This window comes from Hylaeus anthracinus, unplaced genomic scaffold (genome assembly GCF_026225885.1).
Source record: "Hylaeus anthracinus isolate JK02 unplaced genomic scaffold, UHH_iyHylAnth1.0_haploid 12002, whole genome shotgun sequence".
NCBI lineage: Eukaryota > Metazoa > Arthropoda > Insecta > Hymenoptera > Colletidae > Hylaeus > Hylaeus anthracinus.
The window spans coordinates 6,637,757-6,662,697 of record NW_026534349.1 but is presented as its reverse complement, the minus strand read 5'-3'; the positions used below and the strand labels follow the sequence as shown (position 1 = coordinate 6,662,697).

Below are 24,941 nucleotides of genomic sequence, written 5' to 3'. Positions count from 1 at the left end.
TCTCTCTCTCTCTCTCTCTCTCTCTCTCTCTCTCTCTCTCTCTCTCTTCATACCTTCGCGCTGGAGTCCTTCCTCGGCGTGTTACGTCGATTACATGGGCTCGCGTGTTTTGCAACAACAATACAGCTGTGCATACAAATGCATACAAATAACCCCGGCTGGTTAGCTCGGAAAGAATTACTCAAGAGAAGCGTTGGAGGTCGAAGACGTGGGATCGAACAGGCTGTTTCGTCGTCGTGAAAAGGAGAGAGCGAGAGGCCCGGAGACCAGATAACCGGGACCCGTTGCAGTCGAACCGCGTGGAAGAGAGAGAGAGAGAGAGAGAGACGCGTGCAATGTGTACGGAATAATTACCCAGACTCCAGCATCGACCATTGTTACCACGCAAATCACTAACGAGCTACTGGAAGAGGTGAGAATGGATTCCGCGTGTCTCGTCGGACGACGGAAAAAATAACGAGGAATCGGCGCGGGAAACTTGCTAGGACGAAGAAAACTGTCAATCGGGATCCTCGACGTGTGCGAAGATCGTTATGTAAATCGTTGTAGCTGTGTCGGTTATTGACATTTCACGGACATCACCGACGATGGTACGCGAGGTGTTAACTGGGAATATTCCTGGGGGGACGGCAAACCCTTGTTTCTCGTAGATGTTGCCTTCTTCGGGGCCTCTTTCGTGGTTCAGAACGATCAGGGACTCCGAGGATCGTGGTTCTAAGGGGACGAAGGAATGGATGATGGGGATGGAAAAGTGCAAGTGCGAGACATGCTAGGAGTTGTTATCTATGGAAGAGGAGGCCTCAGGAAGGATGAATTTCTGATTAAAATTTTCAATTTTCTCCATCTTGCGAATGTTTCGTCCTTCGCTGAATCGATCAAGCAATCTGCAGAGCTACCAACACGTCCTGTTGCAACCAACAGATCAGTCTTAGAGAAGATAAGTTCCTGCTTGGAACCCCCTATTTTATGAACTCTTTTGTCTTTCGAACCTTAGATTATTTCCAAATTACTCGAATATTTCTGAATTAATTGTAGCAATCCCCAGACTATCCCCAGCTACTAATACGTCCCAGTACGTACAATTGCCTCGATGAACTTTGCAGCGATCGTTTTTGCAGGATTCCCGATCGAGCGTATTGCGCAAGGTTTAATTTATCACGTACACATATGTGTTAGCATCAGTCGCGTAAAGGTTAGCGACGTATAAAAAGCAGGTGGTCATTCGCGTTTAACGTTGCAGAAATTGTTTACACTCGTTCGAAGCCTCGCTTGATCCAAGCCCTCATTCGGGTCAGGACCTCCTCGTGTCAGTTTGCGGAGAACAAAGTCGTTTTACCTCGTCAGCGCTACGAATATTAATTCTGTTTATCCCAGACGAGACCGTCACTTTCACGGATACGCCATTATTACAATTTTATGCAACTTACTCGACGCGATTAAATAATTTAGATAGAGGGGCCAACGAGTTTGGGGCGAGAGATGTTTCAGTATGATGGAGTACTTGGCAACGAGGACAACGAAACTAAGTACGTAATAAATTTGAAGTAGACGGTACAAACCAACTGAGCCAATACACGACACAGAACATAAATTATTCTTAAATTACAGTCCGCATATGTTTATACATTTGTAACGAGTGTACGAGGATGTTGACAGATACAAAAATATATAAAATTTCAATATTTCAATACACGTTGCTCAAAAGACGAAACTTTCGTCTCACTTTCGAATTAAACATCCGTCAATTGTAACGAACGAATTAAACTGACCAAGCGACTCATCGAGTCCCCCCCCCCATAAATTGATGCAGAAACGCGAGAATCTCGGCTTCGAACATGTGATGCTTGAGAGCCGTGTTCGATCTCGTAATCGCTCTTAAAAACGAGCCGTGCAAGGTGGCTGTGCCGATCTTTGCGCAACCAATGCCCGGCGCAGGTGAACGTCGGTTAACGATCGACCCGTTTCGTCGAACAGCTAAAAAGCTTTTCCACCTTTTTTCTTACGCCCTCTGCCACACGTGCGCGCGTACGTTTACGGAATTCTACGTTCGCCTGTTTAGTCAAGACCTGGCGAGCTCGGTTTTCCCGGGGCGGAGGTTTAACGACCACTTAATTGTAGGACTCGCGTTACGTTAATTGCAGCTCCCGTGGAAACGCTACACGGTCCCCCCGCGTGGGAAAAAAGACGAGCGCGACGCTCTGGAAATGCCGAGGGAAAAATTGGTTGAATTTGGAGCGGACTTTAGGCTCGTACGATACATGGAGTCCGCGTGTACAAATATTAGACGGGAGCGAAATAGATAATGAAAGTAACGATGAAAGCTCTTTATAAGAATTTGGTCGTAATAATTGTTTGTACCCTCTATGTTTTTTTTTATAAATATGGACATGAATAAGCTTTACACGTGTATGTATCTAGAACGAAAAATTCATTTGGAAACATCAAATCTATCGTTTCATTTAGACGAATGTCTTGGACAAAAATAGAAGATACAAATGTTTATAGGACTGACTGTTTATAGCTTGATAGGATTACTCGGGCTGCAGATAGAGCGTAGTCGAAGGATATTTTCCTTACAGACCAGTTCTCGCAAACTAACCACGTGAAAATTAATTAACGACTCGTATCTCGCGCTTCTCCGAATCTCATCGCAGACGATTTTCCTCTCGATCGTAGCAATTTTTCCATAATCCTCGGGTTTCAGCGTAAACGCTTTAAGCTTCAATCCCGTCTCGACGATTGGAAAAGATTAGCATAAAACGAACAATTTACAATGTATCTAAATTTCAGCGCGATCCATCGAAAGATGGCCTCCTCCTGCGAGGAATCCACGGTGGAAAAGTAATTCCTTGAGGTTTTCCGGGGCTGTTACGCGGTCGCGTGGCTAATTGAGTAGAAAGCCGTTCGAACTGGGAATCGGTCGGCGTATTAAACGTCTCGGGGATAATGTCGTTCGCGGCGAGGGCATCATCGTCTCGTCCGATGATCTCTGTCGCGGAATCGGTCGTTGGCCGTGGTTGAATCGAGGCTGCGTCGATTTTTCACGTTCTGGCTAACTGCGGAAGAGAAAGGTTAGAATTACGCGGCGTCGGTATGCGCTCGCCGACCGAACTCGTTCCTCGGACATTTTTTCGTTCTTTCTCCCCGATCGCCGTGTGTCATTATCGCGAAAGTATTAGGATTCGATCAACGCTGGGATAATCCTTGTTTGATTTGTGGAAGATAATCAGAGATTGGAGGAGATACCGAGAAGGAGTGGCCCGAAGAACGATTGCGCGGAGCGCTCGAATAAAGATGGAAGTTTATTTCAGAAAATATTCCGTAAAAGTGGATTTGCTCCAGAGCTATGGGGAATTGATCGTTAGCGAGGCTCACGAGTGTTCCTTTTTAAACGGGGATTTTAATTTCGTGCGAAATGAGTTGATAGACTCGACATTCCTTCTGGGACTGGTACTTTAGTTCATCTAAGGTTTATTTGACGAAGAATCGTTGCCTTAAAGGTGCACCTGTGCTGCTTCGTGAAAATAGACACTGAAAAGGAGCAAACTCTATTTAATATCTACATATACTCAATCCCATAAATATTCGTACCCTCTATGTCTACTGAAGAAGTTTGACTAAATTAAATAATAGCTTTGATATTACTAAACGAATTTTTCATTATAAATACGTATATGAATAATATTAACATCAAATCTACCGTTTAATCTAAACAAATTTCATAAGTAATAGGGGGGTACGAGTATGAATAATATTTATTAGTATACCGCGGATCATTATGCATTTATAGGAAATTTGAATGTGCAAGAAGCTACAGAATGCAAACAATATGCAAGAATATAAAAAAGATTGAAAGTAAAGTTCGCGTTATAATATTTGCAGAATAAAATAGATCCTTATTTAGGTTCAATTTTTCTAAGCACGTTCGCGAAGATTTTATTTTGCATAAAGATCCGCGGTCTATTTATTAGACCGACTATATAATTCAACAGCCTCCTTAAATGCACAATAAGTTTCACTTATTGCTATTTACACTATTTACCCGATTTTTATTAGTTTTCAAGCTATAACGCTTCAAAGTTTGCTAATTTTCAAGGAGAAAACTCGGTTCGGCCCCATTGATGCAGTAAGCACCATGCGGTTCTTGAAATCGATACGGAGGAAAAATGGGAAGAATCACAATATTCTGGGTTAGGTCTGGTTACTACAACTGCAATATATTAAAGAAAAGAATAAATTTGAAGGGCTCCTAAAGAAGACTGCAGATAGAGGTTGAAACATCAAAGAAGACCACAAATCGCTTTGAAAATCCAAACAAAAGTTCTCGAGAGAGTACACTCCCATTTCTTCGGTGGACTTCCAAACCCGAGGAACACCATTATCTTAAAATTCTCCATCAACTTCTGCTCCCACTACAACTGAAGCTCTGAAGATGAAGAAGAATTCAAAAACAAAAGCCGCACACTTTCCCGGATCTTTTCGGTGGGATCGTCGAAAGGTACTCGAAAGATGTAATTTTTCCACACCGCGGGTATTTGATCCCGCTGTGGGGTCTCGGCTGGGCGATGGACGATTTGTCCAGGCAATGGGGAGCCCTGCACTTTGCAACCGGTGTGCATATCGTCAAAGCTGTCCTCGGCCGACACCGAGCTCCTCGCTCGCGTGCATCACACAGGAATCCCACGCGTCTCAGCGTCTGCGTATCCCACATCCGGTGACCACTCGAACCCCCGTCTACTGGAAACCTGTCCCCGCCTAGCCGCGGCGATGTTTATCGCGTCGAGAAATCGACCGACGAAAGGATTAAAGACGCTGTGGAGCCACCCTGCAGAAACATTTTCAACCGTCGCGGACAATGCGTTAAACAGTTTTGCATTCCCAATGGACGGGTCCCTCGGTGCCCGAGGACGACTCTGTTCCAACTGCATCTCATTTTAGCAATGGTACCCAGACGAAGCTGAGACGTTTCAAGATCGCTCGAAGGGTTTCGTTGATAAATTTATTCCCTCTGCTGTCGGATCCATTTGAACGTGTTTCGTTCGCAACTGCTCCGAGGCAAGGATGGAGCGAGCTTTTAGAAGCTCTTAGAGCAACGGGCCTTGAAACACTGTAAAATTTCAGACGAATCAGTCGGTTCACTTCCTCGCGATCGTAACACTGGAACCTTAGAATTATAGACAACGTTTAATACGTATCCTCCCCTTCCGTCTCTGTTTTCAAAGATACAGATTCGTAAGAAGCACGATTGCAGCGTTGGCGACCAGGAAGCTCGTCGGAGGGGAATAGAAATCGTACAGGTTTATAGAAACCATAGCGGTACCGTCGTCCGCGCCATTGTCAGGCGTTTGTCGTCGTTCGACAGGCGATTTACGCTCCTCGCGAGAGAAACTCGCGGTTAAATTGCTTTTCCCCGACGGCTCGCCGAGGAACCATCCGGCCAGTATCGCGCGATTATTGGCAAAAATCGACGAATCACTTTTGCGCTCGATCATCGTACCCCGGAAGGGGCCAACGGTACCTGTCCGACGCGACTTCGTTAACGACCGATGGTTCTGTTAAACGAAAGGAGGTTCTAAGAGGTAGCTCCTCGTTATTGAATCCAACCGAACAGCGATCTTTCATAGCTTCCTGTATTCTCGACGCGACGCTCGTACGTGTGCCGTGTACGAACACCGAATTAACGCCTTGATGGCTCCTGTCACGTGTACGGCGCTTCGACAGGTAGCCGTTATTCTGTTGTTTTGTATGCTTACTCTTTTTTCGTATCAATTTGTGCACCAACCCCTTCGAACCAGTACAGAAATGAACCAGTACTGACACATTTATTAAAGAGTATATCCAAAACAGAACACAGAGGAAGCAAGGACTTTTATATTACAATATACTTAATTCAAAGCATTGAAAGAACCAAAGGAACCAAGCTATCCGAGTTAAACACGTACTTGCTAATTTCCACATCCAGTTACCTGTTACAATAAAGCAAAGCCAAAAGGGAGAAAAATTACGAAACCGTGATATAGCATCTAGAACGTCAGACACTTCTACGTTAATGTTTTATATGCGCCAATTTCCATTTCAATCCAACCGAAGAATTGAAAAAAAGTCGAAGGCAGCTAAACGAGCTACCCACGTACACTAATTTCCACCTCGACCAGTTACTCCCTCTGATAAAAACAAGGCCGAAAAACGAAGAAAAACCGTAATATATCATCTAGACAGTCGAAACGGGATCGTTTGATCGAGCTGGGGTCGCCCACGCCACGCTCCGATTGGCTAACGAGGTGGCGAGCGAGCGAGATCTTTAATTGCCTTAATAAAGCGCAGCTCGCCGCCTGGTTCGACGACGTGTGTCGCACCTACGCCAACAGCGGTGGCACCTTTGCGTATTCGCGACCTTATTGGAGATTAGAGGCGAGTGGGCCCCGGCATCTGGGTCGCGTTTAGAGCTTAAGGACTGGGCAAGGACTCGCGTCGAAGCGTGTCAAGGACGACCGCGAGGAAGCAGGGGACCCCTTCCAGCCTGGATCGCAACCTGTCGTCCAATTATTGCCAATCGCGAGACAAGTGTCTCTGATTGCGCAACATAGCGGGCTCGTTCTTTCGGGATGCGATTAGCGAGTCCAAGTCGATCGATCGTTTGGTAGAGACGGAGCGACGGATGATCAACACCGCCGGGAAAGGGAGAGTTGTTGGATAAGACGGAGGGGGATGATTTATAGTCGGATCGTTGGAGATTGCGATATTAATTAGTATCAGTCGCTGGGGCTCGTGAGAGCTGAATCGTTGCTCGTGGCTATCGCGGAGGGCCTTGATTCAGGTATCCTGAAGAAAGAGGATATCTAGGGTACGTGGTAGATAGATTTTTCAAAGTTTTTTCAATTTTAGGAATGACTGGTAGGGTGGTTCCCTTGGATGTTGGATTCTTCTCGAGAGCCTTGTAATCGGATGAACCATTTGACCTACGATTTACTGTAGGATTATACGTGCCATAATCAAGTACAAAATTCCTCGCGTCCTTTCATAGTAGGGCCTAATGCCTAACTCGTGTTTTTCATCTTCGACTCAAATTCTGTACCACGAGTCTCGCTCATAGACATAGGTTAAAGCAGGGCTTCTTAAGCTATGGGTCACGAACCTCTTTCTTTCGCGATATCGATTCGTAACCAGATCCTTTGCTCGTTCTCTAAATCGCTCCAGGTGTCGTCTATATTCGGCGAGAGGAGAAAGGTACGCGTAATCGCGTCGTTTTACCGCGAACACAGAAGCCAGGATTCACAGTCCAGTTGGCTCACGGTTGACGATTAAAGTCGTGACACGAAGAAGAAACGGTATCGCGTGTAAAAATCGGCATCGCGACTTTTTATCGTCGGTTCGAACCGATCGCGTCGAGTCTACGCTCTGCTTAACCGCTTTCCGTTCTGGCCGCGTTGATTTCCTGTCGTCGGGCGCCCGCTCACAATTGACTTCCGGTCTGGCCCGTCCGCCCGCCACGATATCCCATTGGACAAAAGCGCGATGGAAAACTACCGGCGATCGGACAGATTTACCATCGCGTAGGATCTTTATTGCGCTACCGAACGGATGCAAAACGAGGAACGTGCGTGGAATAGAAATCGAGACGATCGTTTTATCCTATCGTGGGGTTCATTTTCACGAGGGGTTCATGCAGCGATTGGAAGCTAACATTTATTTCATTAAGCCACGGTACCTTTTATTAATCGGCCGTTACACGAGTAAAATTTCCTCCATCGTTCACTTTTTCGACGCGACGGTAACGATCGTCCGAGCGTTCGCTTATCTGCTCGCGATAATTGCGGCCGGCTCGGTGATCGGCGCGTAAATTAGTTTATCGTAGACAAGGTTTCTGTTAAAGCGTCCACAATGGAATTCCGCGGGCTCGCGTTAGCCGCGTGTTTAGGCATCGGTGCTTTTTGTCGGTGTTCCGCGATCTTTTGTTTAGCCCATACAAGGGAGCACCATAATTTTCTCCAAAGAAAGACGCGCCCGAGGCACCGGGGAGAACGCCGCCTCGAGCACGGCCAAGTCGAGGTTATTTCTCCATAAAGCAGAGTGAATTCTCGTTCTTGCCTGTCCCGCCTGGGCTGATGATCGCCTCGTTTCGTGATTGCCACGCACTGGGAAATCATTGTCAGCCGCGAAGACGTATTACTCTTCTTGCCGGACCTGCCTTTTTTCGCCAGCGGTGCTCCAGTGAAAGTTTCCACGCAGAAGATGGCGGAATTTAGCTTGGATGTTTGCAAAATGTATGCGATCCATTATCCTTGTAAATTGTCTCTACGAGTTGGTTAAGGGCGCGGTTTTAAATCGTACGGACCACGATTCGATCCAAGGCGAGATGCACCTCGAGTTGCAGCGATAGGCGCGTCCCATGCAACTATTATACTATTATATTCAAAACATATCGCCCAAATTAGAATTCATCGGGGATCGCTACTCTCAATTTTTATTTCAACCTTTCGCCGTCAGAGAATTTTTCTCCAAATACCTCTGAAGCAATTTTTGCAATTTTCTCGCAGCAGTCAAGTGTCTTCCTTTCCACAAGAATTTCTAAACGCCCAGAATATAAATTGCACATTTCGCAGAAAAGCAATTCACAATAACGATAATTAGCAAATTCACGATACAGATTCGATTAAACATATTTTGGAAGCTCTACTTTACCCAAGCGTTATGTAACAACTCTTTATCCACCATTTTGGGTAATTTTGGGTGAATTTATATTGCTATAAAATAAATTTAGTTCAACGTCCGTACCAAATGGGCCTGTTTAGGGCAACGAAAGTAGTTCACGTAAATTTGATCGTGTAACGAGCGTGATGCCCGTCGTCCATTGCGATACCGACCCCGTTAGGAATCTCCGAATAGGCATCACAAAACGGATTTCATTTCGTCGGGCATTTTTGTGCGCGAAACCGCAGCGCTAGAAATTGCATTCGTCTTTCTAGGCCAGAGTTCTTAACGCCGACCAGCGCGACACTGCCTTGGAATGAAATTATGATTATGACACGCTTATCGTCCGACTAGTTAGGAGCGTCGTTTCGCGCGGTATGCCAATTATGATCCACGCGTGGCACGCGCGCGGTATTAATTACACCGAAATCTGGGTCGAGCGTGAAATATCGTAGGTGAAATTCCAGGTCGTCAATTTCAATTCCAAACCATCGGGGAAAACTATTTGGAAGCCAGCTGAACGATCAATTCGACTGATTTCTGTTATGCGACAAATTCGCACCTCGTAGAAATTATTTTTACCCTGAACATTTTCAATGAAAATATAGTTTACTCAATGAAAGATGGTCTCTAATAAAAGTACAATACCGAGTGTCTCCAGAACAAAGAATAGTGAAATAACATGTTCTAGACAGTAAATCTTCTCTTTTTCACAGATCTGCCCGATCAAAGGGAAAAATAAAAGATTTAATCGGTCGTTTTAGAGGTTGATCGCGTCGCGAGCAAGAGAAAAACCTCGCTCGTGCGCGGCTCGTCCCCTCGGCCTGCAGATGCAGCTTTCGTAACGAGCGAAAGTGACGCGCGTATATCTCGGTACGATCGTTTTGTTTCCCAAGATATTGGACGTGGATTTCTTTTAAAATATTTGGAAAGTCCCCCGGTTAGGAGTGAATCTGCGCAAGTTTCGTGAATTTTATCGACGTACTTCGCAGAAAAACAATTCACAATAACGATAATTAGTATATTCACGATGTAGATTCTGTTAAAAATGTTTTCGGAAGTTCCGAACCAGCCAAGCGTTTCGTAACAACTCTTTATCCGTCGTTTGGGTAATTTTGGGTCACTTTACCAATTTCCCAGTGGCTGGGCCGTTCCACTCGATTGACGCGACGAACAAAGCGACATTCGTCGAGCTTTTTATTAAGCGAACAAGCGCTTCGACGTGCAATTAGGACAGGTGAAACAAAAGATGAAAGTATGAGGAATGCACGTTGGCTAGATTTCTAGAATTGGACATTGCCAGTGTAACCTGTCGTCTTGCTCGGAAGGTTTTACCTGGAATCTTGACTTTCGCGCGGCACGCGTTACGAGCTTCGGTTCGAACATAATCCCCGTTTAGTTATACTTTCGTTTTCTCGTTTAGCTCCGCAGACGGCGGACATGCGTCAGGCTTTTGTCCATTGGTTCTGGTCGGACTTTGTTCCGAGGTTATTTGTCTATTTTAGGGGCTCTTCGGTACAAGTCATAGATCTTTCGAAGCAATCGCGTTCGTTTGCTCTGTTAGATCAGCGAGAGTGGATACAAGTGGGAGGACATAAGTTGGGTTTAGAGAGCATTATTAGTTGGAGAATATTTCTTCGAGAATTCGAAGAAACACGAAATATATATAAAATGATTTCGATAACAATAGATTCATTGTATCTAGGATAATTTTAGCTGTGTTTCCAGTTCCATTCTTAACCAAACTTTAGACAAGTCACCCACTGTAGTAAAAGAGACCTCCTGTAATTCCTATCATTGAGCGAGGCTTCACTCTAATGTGCGTACTCCTAATTTGTCAACTTTGGGAAACCTCAAAGGTCGGCCTGGTTTTTCATGTTTGGGTTAGGGCTGGTTAAAAGTATGGAGAACGCCTATGGCGAAAAAGAATAAAGAAATGATAAATAGAAAGAAGGGACAATGAGAAAAAGGAAATGTTATAAGTTACAGGAACAGTGTAAATACATTATAAAATAAAAAAAATAAAAAAAAAAATCATCAAAGGTCCCAGTGACTTTGCTCGTAAATGCGTGGACAAATCACCACACCCAGCAAGTATGAGAAACGTGAGGGGGGGGCTGATATCACCATATCCTCCGTGTCTGGCGTGTATCAGCCTTTACACGCGCAGTCTACGAAACACGTGAAACGGATGGGAGAGGAAACGCTGTTTGACTGGATGCTCTTGATGAATGACCGATTTAAGATTCTTCGGAGATACCTGGCTCACGTGACTTTCCTTTCCACCTGAATGGCCGCCGCTTCTCTTTCCCCTCTGTCGTCCCTCAGACACACGCCCTTCGGCCCTGCTGGTTTTCCCGTCCGGTCGGTAGCCCCTAAATCTTCCTCCAAACGTAATAATAGAGTTCGAAGAGGATAACGACGTCGGCGTCGCTGGAAAGTTTGATCGAACCACGGCCCGCGCAGCGGCTTGTTTTCCGCGGTTGATATTCCCTCGTCGTTTCGCGCGGAATGTCCAACTTTGTTCATAATCGAGCCGCGATGGAAATTTCGTGGCTTAGTTTTTAATGTACTTGTTAATTGGCGGTTCGCCTCGTTAGGTAATATTCTCTTCCGGTGGGAAAGATACGCAAATGAATTAGATTAAATATAAATTTGTAATTTATAAAGAAGACATCGTAGACAGTATATTTTATACAGAGAAAAGTAGCGAACTTTAAAGCAAGATTCGACAATAGACAAGAATTCCTTTGAATTCCTTTCATTTTATTATCGTCACCATTTTTCTTTATATTTAATGTTTAATTTCAATTTCCTATTAGGAACCTATAGATCATCATGGAGACACGGATCCATGATGGTTCAACCTCCAATTAATAAATCGCCGCCGAAGGATCAAGCCACTAAATCACTCGTATTTTGATTCGACCACGACGCCTGTAAATTCACAGAAACGATGTTTTTTTTTTTAATAATCCACCGGAGAAAAAGAATCGCTCGATCGGATCGCTGGATCGGGTAGTCGAACCCGGATCTCTCGCTTGTCTGACGACCGCTTCGACCAATTAAGCTATTCAGGCCGTCGGCGATTGCTTCTCTCCTGTCTCGTAACCCAACTTACCTCGCGAGTCGGTTTTTTTCACGTAACTTTTTGACGCACCACAGTTGAACGAATAAAAATGTAACGTAACATAGACGTCGTTTGTTTTTTTTTTTTGCCCTGTTACGCATTGGAAGCATTCGTCTTGGTAGAGCGATACCTCGATTGCTTTATTTTCGATGTTTCGGTGGATTCTTTCGGATCTCAGCCAGTACGTGCGTACGTCCTTTTTCTGATGTGTGTGTTTTTGTTCCAGGCCACGAGGAAGATTTCAAAATGCGGATACCTGTTCGTCGCCCCCGGCTGGGACTTCTCGAATCCGCTGAATCGGACGAAGGTGAGTGGAAATTCCTCGATCGAACGATTCAGACTTTACTATCATTAGAATGCGGATGCATTTATGCATTCGCGACGAATGCGAATATACGAGAATTCGAACGAATGCGTTAATATGTAAAACAGTGTACACGTTACAATGCCTAGAAGTCGAGACACTCTTTAATTCAAGTTTCCATTCTTCGTCTGTGTATATAAAGCCACGAATTCCATTGATGGTAAATCAAAGTGTGGGCAAACATATGAAAATGTTCATTAATGCACAAGTATCATCGGTTCGTTTAAACTTTCATTTAAGCTTGAATTCTTTTTCTGCCTCTATGAAAATGTGAATTGACATTAACATCCGCAGTGTAATTATCATAAATCTGTACCGATATTGAAATCGCGATCTTCCTGGCGCGTTAATGAAATTCTTATTTGGAATGGCGTGGCATTTCGAGCACCGTTAGGATGTGGAGCAGTCCGCGGAAGCGTCGAGAAAGGCACGGGAGGTGGAGATCGGAAATGGTACGTCGGGGCCATCGATCACTTCCGTTCCGATGCCTCGGGCTGCTCGCGGCGCGTTATCGACAGTCTATGATCGCCAGATCGTGTTACAAGATCGATCGAACCGCGCAATTTTCTCATTATCGAGAAAGCGAGGATAACCGTGCAAACCCCGTATCTTCCGCGCCGTCGACACGCTCAAACCTTTTTCTCCCCTCCATTCCTACGGGGTTTGTCCATCGAGTCCCATTCTTTACATCGCGCCTGGTCTCCCTCTTTCCCGGCTCGTACGCGAAAACGTGACTCGTGAAATGTAAACAGTTCCCGTCGATCGTTTCGGTTTTTCTTCTTGTTTTATATTTACGACCACGAAACGATTCCTTTCTAAACTTTCTCCCGTCGTACCGGGGGGATCCTTTAACGCGCCACCGTATCGCATTTTTGCCCATCTGTCGCGAGATCGATAAGAGCCAGTCGATCTCGAGGGAATCGATCATGGGAACGGAGAAGAATCTCCGTCTGGCCGCGAGAACGTGGATCCTCGTTTAGGTTCGGTTTAGAACAATCGCGTGGAGTTGTGCAAAGCTTATTTATTCGATATTAGCATATCGTGTATCTGAGGAAATCGGGAAAATTAAGAATATTTGGAAGACGAGAAGAAAATAGAGGAGTTACTTTATGACAGGTGATTTTCCAGTGGACTCAACTACCAATACACCCCAAGAAACTTAGTGCCATCTATCTGAGGCAATTAAGAAAAATTAAGATTATTTAGAAGGCAAGGAGAGAATAGAGAAGTTACTTTATGAAAAGTGATTTTCCAAAGGACTCAGACGATGTTCCCGTCCATTTTCGAGAAATAATTCTAACGATACATTTCGACCCTACCGATACACGCTTTAGCATGAATATTCTAATAAAACGAGAATAGAGTTGAAACTAGAGATTACTTTCTCACATTTGATTTCACGGCGACGTTTACCTCTCGTGCACGTATCTGAATAGGTACGAAACCGATCTCTGGAGGGGGAGGCATCATTAGCATGCGTGGTGTGATTCGTTAGACGTCGTGTCGTACGGCGGAGCGCGAATTGAAACGATCGATTATCGAATCCCGTGGCGTTCTTTAAACACGCGAGTCCAGGCCGACGAGAAACGCACGAGTAGAAAGCGGTTTCATGGATGACCGTGTTTGGCCTCGATCAACAGACTCTCCCTTGATTTTCTATGACAGCTGCGAGCGGGCTTCCGCGAGTTTTTCTCGTTTCCACGAAGAACGAGGGATTCCTCTTCCGGTTTGCCGGCCGCGATCCGTGAGACACTTTCGAACGGTCGTGCGAATATGGTTGGAGAATATTTTTATTCCAGGTTGGACTTCCACGTTGATCGGACACTGTGCGTAATTTAATAATTTGAAAATATTCATCTGTAAAGACGAACTGGCAAAAAGCAAATCATCCACCTCTCGAGGGACGAATTTTAGAGGATACTTTTTTCCTCTAATCAAGTAAACGCAAGTCTAAGGAATTTTTATATCGATTTTAATACGCGAATATGCTGTCTCGCTTTAATATCGTACATTTTTTAATTCTGATAAGTGTCGCGATCAAAGGTACACGTAGGCGTCGATAATCCATCGAGAGGTTAACGCGATAAATGAACAAATCATTGCGCAAATAAAAGATCCAACAATATGACGCGTCGGTTTCTGCAATAGAAGTTCACGTTACGAAAAAATATTTACGCGGAGGGTGGATCGAAAATACCTCGAACGTTGTACCGTAGATCATACTTTCAGGGGCGTAGAACGCAAACGTACGAACAAACAGCCGTCATTCCTGAATAAACCGCAGAAACGTACGGACACCCGTAATAAAAGAGATAAAAATTATGTTCTCTCGGGGAAAGGTCTCTAAATCTTTGAATTATCTTCGGGTCATAAAACCTTATCGCTGCAGCGTCTGGGCACGGAAAGTTTGTCAGCAATAACTCCTCGTGGAAGCATTTCGGGACGCGCATTTACTGATTTTTTTTTTTTTTTTCTTTCTTCACCCGGAGTACGACGTTTCCTATTATATCCTAAGTTATCGTCCTTTACTCTCGGAGACGTTCTATCGAGTGATTTTTTATGGAGGCTAGAGTAGGGGTCGGCGGTCTTTCGAATGAAAAACGTGAAAAATTCACCGATTTCAAAAGAAATTAACGTTTATGCTTGTACGTCTCTGCTGTTCGAGGCATCAGTAATAAAATGGCCTCCGTCTGAATATTTCTGTTTCATGGAGAGTTATAAATAATTGATCGCGGATGCAGAGAGTACACTTGTAATTTGTTAGGAAAACAACAATAAATTCGCGAGCTACTGGGCGACTTTGTATATGTAGATAAATTGCGGTGACCATCAGGTTGTCCTCAGAGGCTGTAGCCTCTGATACAAGATACCATCAGGTTGAGTCTTGAAGAGTTAGCAATTTAACACAATTTGACGTAACAATGAATGCAAGAGGACACATCAATGTTACACTTAACACGTAGACTAGATTAGTCATCGTACATCTAATCCTCGAGTAAAAGGTTAACGAGATCGGCATATCAGGACAAGCGTGAATAGCAACGGTCAGGGCTATTTCCTTCTAGTTACACCAAAGTGTTACTTCGTTATTTCAACAAATGAACGATCGTCCCGTAAAAAAGGAACTCGACGTAAGGGATGGTATTCGTCGGCAGGTTCGTTGTGGACGCGGACCGAAACTGGATCGAGCGTGAACTCCCGCCCCTAGCCAATTACACGCGGTTCGCCGTTGGTCGTAAATCATGCAATCGACGGTGCAAATAATAAACGGAGATCGAACATCGTAAAATCGATAAATAAGCGTCCCGTGGCGGTCGATGGAACGCGGAAGGGAGCACGAATCGACGAGCTCGGGGCACCATTGTCGCTCCACCATCGGGACTATCATCGAAATTACATCGAGCGAGACTCGAGCCCGTAAATCTCGACCGTTTCACTGCCGAGACCCCGGAGAAAGTGAATAATTAGAAGGCGCCTTAAGGCCTTAAAGGCCTTTAAAGACCGAGCCACGGGTGCGTAACGGGCGTCGCGTCCAGGTGCGGGACCGACTCCTTAATTAAATGGAACCTCGTTAATTCACGGCGATTCGGGATTTTCGCTCCTTTCGCCCTAGTTGACAACGGCCCACCTACCTCTGGGGGCTCGATTAGGCTAATCGTACACCTCGAATTTGATTGGTAGCGTTTAATTGGTAGCGTTGCAGTCGTGCGACGTTCTATGCTTCGGATGGAGGTAAACGATATTCAGGACGAAGCGTGTTGGAACCGAATCCAAATTAACCATTTGGCCTACAATCACGAGTGAGGATTTCGTCCATAAACAATAAGCACGAGTCTGACTCGTTGTACTTCGTTCGGACTTTCTACCTTCCTGTGGCCCGAACAATTGTGAAACAGTCTGTAGATCAAGAGGTTAAATTACCAAAGATACCGCGTGCATACCCTGTTCCTTATTAGATATTTGAAATCTAAGCGACAAACGTGAATCGTGGAAAGTCCAGCGAGGAATCGAAGCGCGAAAATTAACCGCTAGTCGCGAACGAGGTCGCATAGGACGGTCCGTGAATTACGAGCGTACCTCGCGCGTTGCTCGATTTTTATTTTTCCTCCCGGTGCAATCTTGTACGGGGTTCGTTTGATTTATAAGATTTCGATCTGAAATCGTAATGCTAAAGTCATGTTAAATATAGGAGCAGCAAGTCCACGAGAGTGCGTGCGCAATAAAATAAACGAACCGTTGCGTTCGCGTCGTCGTAATGCCCGCGAGCGATAAGGAGCAACGACTTGGTCGATAAGGCGCCGTAACGCGACCGTTTCGAGCGCTTTTCGTTGCATAATCGCCGTCGCATAATTAGCGAACCTGGCGTTTTCGCGAAAACGACCGGCGTAATACATTTTTTTTGTTCAGGTAGTTTCTTTTTCGTTCGCTCGAGAATCGCGTGCACGACCGATTTATTTTTTTGCTCGACGGCCGACGATTAGTTGCGCAACGAATAATGACAAGACGTGTACTCCGCGGGATCAGCGTATGTAAACTCGTTGCGTGGCACTGTCGAATAATTGTTGACAGCGTGTAGCCGTTGATTACGCACGATTCTCGTCCGATGTTATGTGTGAGTCGGCAGTTCCAGGACGACAACAAATAACAACGATTTTGAGAAAAATAACAACGTTGTTTTAAATTTGTTGAATCGTGGTTCGCTCCGCACACATCTCGGATACCACGAATTCGAGGACGAAAATAAATCCACCAACCTCGTTTCAATGATACTACATCTAGGATACTTAAAATTACTAAACCTGTCTTAATTATCCAAAGAAAACCTTCTCAGGATTAATTTCCTTCATTCAGCTACCGATACGCGTATCAACCGCGATCAGGTCAGACGCTGTTCCTTTTGGGAGCGTTGCGTTCTCAAGTACACTCATTTTATTGCACAATCGGCATGCATACACGCGGTTTATTGCGTAACCGGCATACCTCATTGTTAGCCCGGCTCTTTGTAGCCGAGAAAACAGTCTTATCAGGTGAAGAAAGAACGAGCACTTTCCTTTTGTCGGCTGACCTCATCCCACGCTAGGCGCATACTACTGCCATAACAGAATTTATGTTTTATCAAGGCTCGGACCATTGCCAGACTTGGCGCAGTTGCAGACGTAGTTTGCGTTAGGTTTGCGTACGATCAGCCTTGCGTATATCTCGCGTTAAATCTAGGTTGCGCTAACTCGTGTCCGATCTGAGATCTATTAGATTTGCAATGGGCAAACTTGGGCGATCCTGAGCGCAGGAGAATTTACTTTGGACAAATGTTTGGAATATTACGTGTCAGACCTACAATATATTACAACGTCACGGAAATTCTATTCCTGGTTACGACAAAATTACGAAAATCTGTTTATTTTGTAATTTTTATCTTCGCCCTAACGATACGAATTTCCGTTGTCCAGCTTCGGGATTTTATTATTATCGTCGGTACTCGGCATTAGAAACGTAAAATATCTGCCGGTCTACGCGATATTTTCTTCTTGTTTCTATTCATAGAATTTACTGACACAGTTCTACTAAAAAAAATTCCGGAACGCCTCGTGCACGATCTACAAAGTCTATTAAATGTATTACGCTCGGAATACTCCAGTCCATGTCGTTCCACAGTCGGATCACGCAAAGTTGAAGCTAAACTAAGCCCAGCCTCTCTCGGTTTAGGCTATTTTCGATCTGGGTTACGCTCGTCCCGAGTCACGTTCGGTTTCGGGCACTGCATAATTTCCATTATTTCCCATCGATCGAGCATCTCGATTGTCTCTGAGTCGCCGTCTCGACGAGTTCCCGGGGCCCAGTAAATGCCAGACACAAATAGAATTTCGTTCGACTGGGTCCGAAACAGAGAAATCAAATGTAAAACGAACGAAATAATAGCCTGCTGGGGACCGACAAAAAATATTCTCTCGATTTGCATACGTGCATGCTCTTTAGCCGGAGTGGGAATCTCGCCCATCCGCGCGAAAATGGCGTCGCAGATCGAATTTAATTTCCCGCTCGTTGCGCCATGCCCTCCTTTAATTACCCAATTAACGCGTGCAACGCCTTAATTTGTTCTTGCGAACGAAACCGGCCGGAATTCGCGCACGAAGATATTTTCCCAGCCGCGGAGCGAGAAACGCGGGACGACGGGAAGAAATTGGCACACTCTAATGAACCTCGGCGTTGCCTGGAAAAAAAATCGAGGCCGACCACCGCGAAAAATTCCACGAATAACGTTAATTTGCATCATAATGGGATACACGCCGGTCTTGTCCCTTTCTTCGCTCTTTTTCTCTCGGCTCTTTTCTTTCTTTCTTTTTTTTTTTTTCATTTTCTTTTTTGCCCAGCGGCCCAGTTTTCGCCCGGAAAAACAAGTAGCGCGGCTCTAATGTTATGCTTTCACTGGCTCGGCAAGATCAAGGCTAGCCACAATGGAACAGATGGAATGGATGCATGCCCGCGAATAATCATATTAATTCCGTCGGGAATCCGGAGCATCGCGCATCGCCGCGTTTTCCGCGCGACGCTCGTGAAATTTCGCTTCTTTTCGTTGGACGCTATCGCGATAGGTAAGAGACACGAGAACGACCGAGGTACAAGCTGGAGCTATTTTTTTCTTGATTTACGATGTTGTAGGTCGCGGATACTTCGGGAGCGAGTCTTGAGAAGTCGACGTGAAAAAAGTCGTTTGAAATTCTAAACCCTTTGCACTCGTATTCTATTGCCACTAATGCTAGGCTTAGATCGACTCGGTAGATAATTCGAGTATTCGAAAATCGGGTCACCTTTAGCTCACCGACGATCATTTCGTTGACACTTCGAGTTCCAAAGAAGTTAAACCTAAACAAACGTTACAGTTGGTTAATGTACCGCGCCTCTCGAGCGCAAAGGGTTAATTCGCAGTCTAATTCGGAGTACGGCGAGAGCGCGAATTAGTGGCGACACAGAGAATCGTAGGCTCCCTGCAACCATTAGGGGAACCGTTAGTTCACCTAACTCTGCTCTAAGCCTTTAAACTTTATCCACGATTTAAATTTCTAATAACTATCTAGTCAACGCAGAAAGAGTACTCCAAAAATCGACTAAAAATGTGTAGAATTGTACAGTGTACAACCAACGCTGTTACGTCCTCGATAATTCCAACGTAAAATCAACAATGTAGCTCCACCCCAACGGAACGTTTCCCTGGTTTTGCTCCATTTTTAAGTACCTCCTCTTCCTCCGGGGGACATAATTGTCGGACACGCGAGAGGAGAGCTTTCGTTCGTGTTCATTCGCGGAACGATCTCATCGCGATCGCGTTTTCAACGATAGGCCCTGGAAAGGAACGAAAACCAGCCCAGGTCGACGCGTTATCCCTCTTTCCAGCGTGATATCTAAATTGCCGCGCGATCACCGTGCAAGAACAGGTATCTCTTTTTATCGTAAACGTACGCGAGCCCGTCGACCGAGCGAAATTACTCGCATCACGCGAAATCGTCTGTAATTCAGCGCTGGATTATCCGGGGCGAAAGGGCGGTACACGGACGTGGCAGCGCGTCTCCACTGGTATCAAAGAAGTTTACGAGTTTTTAATTGAACAATATTGAATGAATACAAGTCACCGAGCTCTCACGAGAGTTCTTGTTAAACATCCGCGCCGATGGAAGAAGCATCGCGCGTCTATCCGCGAGGCTTTAACGAGCGCGTCTCCGGCGGAACGACGGCCGTGCGAGAGCGGCTTAAGGCCCGCTTCTGCAAAATGCGTTTGCTTACGGCTCGCTCGCGTACACTGCCGCTCAAAAGTCGTGGCGAAATTTTGATTTATGGTAGGGACGAGGTGCAAAATCGTTAGCGGTTTTTCCGAGGGGTAGTTATCCTTCTTTCGCTATAAAATATTCCGAACGTCGAGTTTTTATTCCTCGTTGTGCATCGCGTCGTTTATTTCCATCGTTTTTATGGTTTTCAATGAACACGACGAGTATAGGTGAGAATGTATACGGAATGCAATATGCGAATAGGTGGATGGTAACGAGACGGAGATTTCAAACCTGCGAAGCCTGATTTTTCAAATTATATTTTTTTTTAAATATATCAATGTATTTATTAATGGAACAATTTTGACAGCTGACGTTTATTAATAAACGTGGAAAGAGTATTATTAACTGCTAAACTGAATTTCTAGTAGTAAAATCGCGAGGTGGGATTTCTTTGAACTAATTAAACCAGCGGTGTCCTCTTGAATTTTCCAAGTCTTTTTTTTTTCTTTTTCAAGTTTTACAAGAAATTTAGTAACCGTCGGAGGACTTTTGAGCGTCAGTGTACGCCCGTATGAAACGGCACGTTATTCGCGAGTTATGCCGCGTACGCACGTCGCCGATTCTTTTTTTTCCCCTCCTTTCTTTGTGAGCAGCCTCTTAAAGCCTTAAGGCGGCCCTTCCTGCACGCGTCGTTCCTTTCTCCTCGTTTTTTTTTTCCACCTACCCCCTCTCCCGGTTTTTTCTACTTATTTTATTTTATTCTCTTCGTCGCCTCGCCCTTCCCGGGACGCGCGTCACATGCAAATGCAGCTTTGCACCGCTCCGCCGACGCGATATCTAATTCGCGATTCGTTTCAATATTTAGTTTTTGAAGCCTCGGCGCGATAAATAGACACACGGAATCGTCAGTTTCGCGTAGCAAATAGCGTTCTCTACGAGACTGGAACGTTCCCGCTCCCTTTTCCGTTTAAGAGTTAATTTCCGAGTAATGATTAATCAATTTTTCTCATTTTTACTTGGAGATTCCAGGACATTGTTTTTCGTCGACAGTCCTCTCTACGGAGATGTCATAAATGGAGAGCTAGAAAATCGCGACACCCTACCTGTTTCTGTTTACCAATCGCATCCGCATCCGTATCTGCCATACTTAGGTACGTAGCAATTGTAGTATCTTTCATTACGTTATCACAACCTTCGGAGACAGAGTGTCGCGGCTTTCTTTCCCTTTCTAACAGTGGAAGATTTCCATTTAGACACGCGTACGTCCCCTTTGCTCTATCCGTAATTTCTTTACGGTCCTTCCTTGAATTTTTCCCGCCAATCGTTTCGTTTGTTAAAATGTCTGCTACGTTTCAAAACCGAATCCTGTGTCCACGAATCGGTCCTCGGCAGAAGCTGTGTCGAAACGGAGTTGGTTCGAGTCGTGACTCGAGCAACGCGGTCTCTCGTAAACGCGACAGAATATTTTTAGATCGTATCGCGCGAGCAACGTTTAAACGGATCCCCGTGGAAACATAATCCCGCGCGATACACGGCGATGTTTAATGTATCAAAGAATCGATCGTCGAACGGTGGATCGGTGATTCGAGTAATCCCATTGTCCGTTGGGGCACACGACCCGTGCGGCACGACGAAGCCGTGCAGATGAATAAAGTCCTCATAATTGGCTCAGAGAACGCTCGAGACATTTTCACTTTCCAGAGATCGTTGCCCCGATAACAACCACCACCCCCGCCCTGTTAATTTCTCCGCCACAAAATCTTCGGGAAGCGACAGATGCTTGGAGAAATGTCTTACTCATCTCCTAGGTAATTGTTACATTGGTTTGAAAAGCAACAAGATGGGAACAGCAAGAAATCCAAATATATTTTCCATAAATTTCTATTTCTAATCAATCATGTAACCGCTCTCGTTATCAACCGTCTTTTACCATCTAGTGTGCAAATTTTCAATGACGGATCGATAAAAATCAACGAGCATTTAAAATTGCAAAAACTACGTTACTTTCCAGTACACCTAATATATAATATAATATTCCAAGAAGACTCCGTGATAAGATTTACAACGAACACGGAAGAAGCCTTCCAATAATTTATACGTACACTCTATTTCTCTTGGATCACGATGAGAACTTATTGTTCGACTCTGGTATTAATTAACCGATGGACGTATGTATTCCTTTCGCGAAAGGTAGACTAGAATTCGCGCGATGGAAGGTTAAAGACGCCTAATTAAGGCGCGGTTATCTCTGGGAGAAACGAGTGTCGGCATAAAATTATGTAGATCACGACAATAACACGGGGATCTACGATCGTCGGGGTTCGACCGCGATCGCTGCGCCTTGAAATCTTAATCGCGCGTGTGGGATATCTCGCCGACCCACGTGGACGCGAACTAGAGCAACGGAGCTTGATAGTGTCACGGGTTAAATAATGGCGCTAATCGTACCAATCGTGGCTGCCTATCAATCGTCTTAACGCGCTTGTAAAAGGAGAGTTGTGAACTTATCTCGATGATCCGCGCGACTCGAGCGCGTTCGAGGCGTTCGAGATATTCTAATCATTGCGGCTCGTAATTTATCGAAATCCCTTCTAATTTAAAAAAATGCTTTCCACGCCGTGTCGTGCAATTTTTTCGTACTTTCCCGCGCAGTTTGGCTTGTTAGCAAACACGAGCTGCAATGGGAAAAGAATGGAACTCGAGAGCTTAACGATCATTCACGATCGCGGTGCAAAGAAGCTTGAATGGGCAACGAGCAGTAAATTGAATTTATCCTTCGTTGGCCGGTTATCTACGCCGACTTTACGGTCGCTGAATTCATTCGTCGTTCGCCACTTTTACGCCGACTCTCTAGCAGACAATTTCACGTGAAAGTAACGGATCGTCGGCTAGCACGACGGGAATCGAATCGATTTTATGCAAAATTTCTCTTTGGAATATCTCGACGTATTTCGTAAGATGCTTCATTTTTCTACGAAACAGTGCTTCGTATCACCGGTGTATCGGAAACATCGATGCATAGAAGATCGTCTAAACTGGAGTTGGAGTAACTAGATTGTCGAAATTTTGAACATTTTCTTAATTTATTTACATCGTGCTGCAGTGCTTGTATAAAATGGAAGTTGTTGGGCTTGTAAGAGACAGCGTGATTCAAGAAACTGTCGAACATGGGCCACTTTTCTCCTAAAATAATATGTTAGATACTCAAGACCTCTTAACAACTTTCAATGGAACAAGATCAAACACGCTCCAACTTGATCGGTGCTCCAAAAACCAAGCTCGAAACCACCAGCTTCTTCACTAGGGTGCGACGCCCCATGCCACGAACGACGTGTTCCTTCTTCCCTTTTTAATTCTGTCGTTAAAGACTGGCGGATGGTGGTCGAAGCAAACGAGTAACATAAACGCTGGCAAAGTGGGTGCACGGGTTACCAGCGCAGATGGAATACCGCGGAACAGTCGGCACGTAGCTCCAATCAAAACTGCTTTCTCTCCGTGGCCCAGAGGTTGGCATTACTGACCCGAGCGGCGCGTTCCAGAGATTGATTGCCTTATCGATAATTAGCCCGGCACGACGAGCGTGCCGGACCTTTGTTTCGCTTTCCGACCCCTACGCGAGGAATTCGATTCAACGACGTCTCGAATCGAACGCCCCGGAGAAATCTAATCACCACCCTTAACCACGAATTTTCCAATTTCGACACGTTTATGTCGAGCCTCCCCCGACATAGGACCGCGTGGGGTTAAAAACTCGACGAATCCTCTGGGCTCCAGATTTCATACCTCGACAAGATTCAAACTTTTACTTGCTGCACGTCTAATCACAAACAAGGTAGCGAAAATTCATTGGTTGTATGTGAGAATAACCAGGCACGAATTCAATAGATTTTTTTTTGACGTCCGTAGCAATGGTTGTCCGAAGTACTTGAAGATCGAATTTGAAGCTCGAGAAAGATTATCGCGAAAGCTCGAATTATTGGAGCGAGGATGCTAGTTGGAACAAGATTTTGCAAGGACGAAGAAGTAATCAGGCAAAAACTGAGAGCGCTGACTCGAGCAGCATTCCGATATTTATTTTAATAGTAATGTTAATAGAATTCTTCAGAAGTAATTTTAATAGAATTCTCCAAATTTCTATGTCTTAGAAGTCGAGTGATTCCGAGTCAAACAGATTCGAACTGAAAGTACCAAACCCGCGGCACGTTGCGATCGAGCCAAACGAACCGAAAACGAAAGGTTGGCCCGATATCGAGGTACCAATAGCATTAGACGTTTCCCAACGAAGCCTCGGAGCGGTTCTAAGCAACTCGAAGACGTAGACGCCGAAGAACACGAGGTTCGCGATAGGCCTGGCGATTTATAAAAGGTTTCGCTGGTCTTTTTCTAGGCCCGAGCCCCGTGAATCATGTTTCTCGATTCTTAATGGGACACCGACGACTCTGTTTCGTCGAGAATGGTCATGTTTGGTCTCTTTCGCCAAGGTTGTACTCGCGAATGGGTTTCGCGATGCGGGACACCGCCTAGCCGCTCTCGCGTTAAAGCGACCGACTATTTGGCCGCGGCAAAATGGCCACAATGTTGGAACACGAGTGTGCGTCGTGACTTCATCGTCTGGTACCTCGATGCCGCCTATTGTTCTATGAATAGAGCTCGCCTATCTCCTCCCTTTGCTCTAGCCCAGTCGTTCTCTTTGTCCACCTTTCACCGCGGAACCTGAAAACGTTTTCGACTATTCCGCGCCAAAAATTACCATTCGCGTTTACTCTACCGGACGCTGTCGAACGTGCAGATCATACACGAGCGGACTCGAATCAAAGTTTTTTTTTATATAGGAAGCTATCTTTTGGTATCAAGCATTCCTAGAAGAGAAATGAACAGGAAAGTCTTGATTAACGTAACGCTACATTGATGAGCTATGTCGAATTTTTATCTCACCCTTGTGAAATAGAAAGCTTCTTTTTTTATCTATGAATTTTCGGAGCTTGGATGTCCGTGA

The 24,941-nt window shown here is 45.1% G+C and overlaps 1 protein-coding gene across 6 annotated transcripts in view; it reads left to right on the top strand.

Moving 5' to 3' along the window:
• The window catches only part of LOC128892257 (protein outspread), a 191,485-nt gene that overhangs the window by 41,553 nt on the left and 124,991 nt on the right, over positions 1 to 24,941 (top strand). For all 6 annotated transcript variants that reach the window (XM_054152540.1, XM_054152539.1, XM_054152545.1 and 3 more), the window contains exon 2: positions 12,048 to 12,128. In XM_054152540.1, the coding sequence (XP_054008515.1) occupies positions 12,048 to 12,128 (81 nt within the window). The remainder of the gene's footprint in view (positions 1 to 12,047; positions 12,129 to 24,941) is intronic.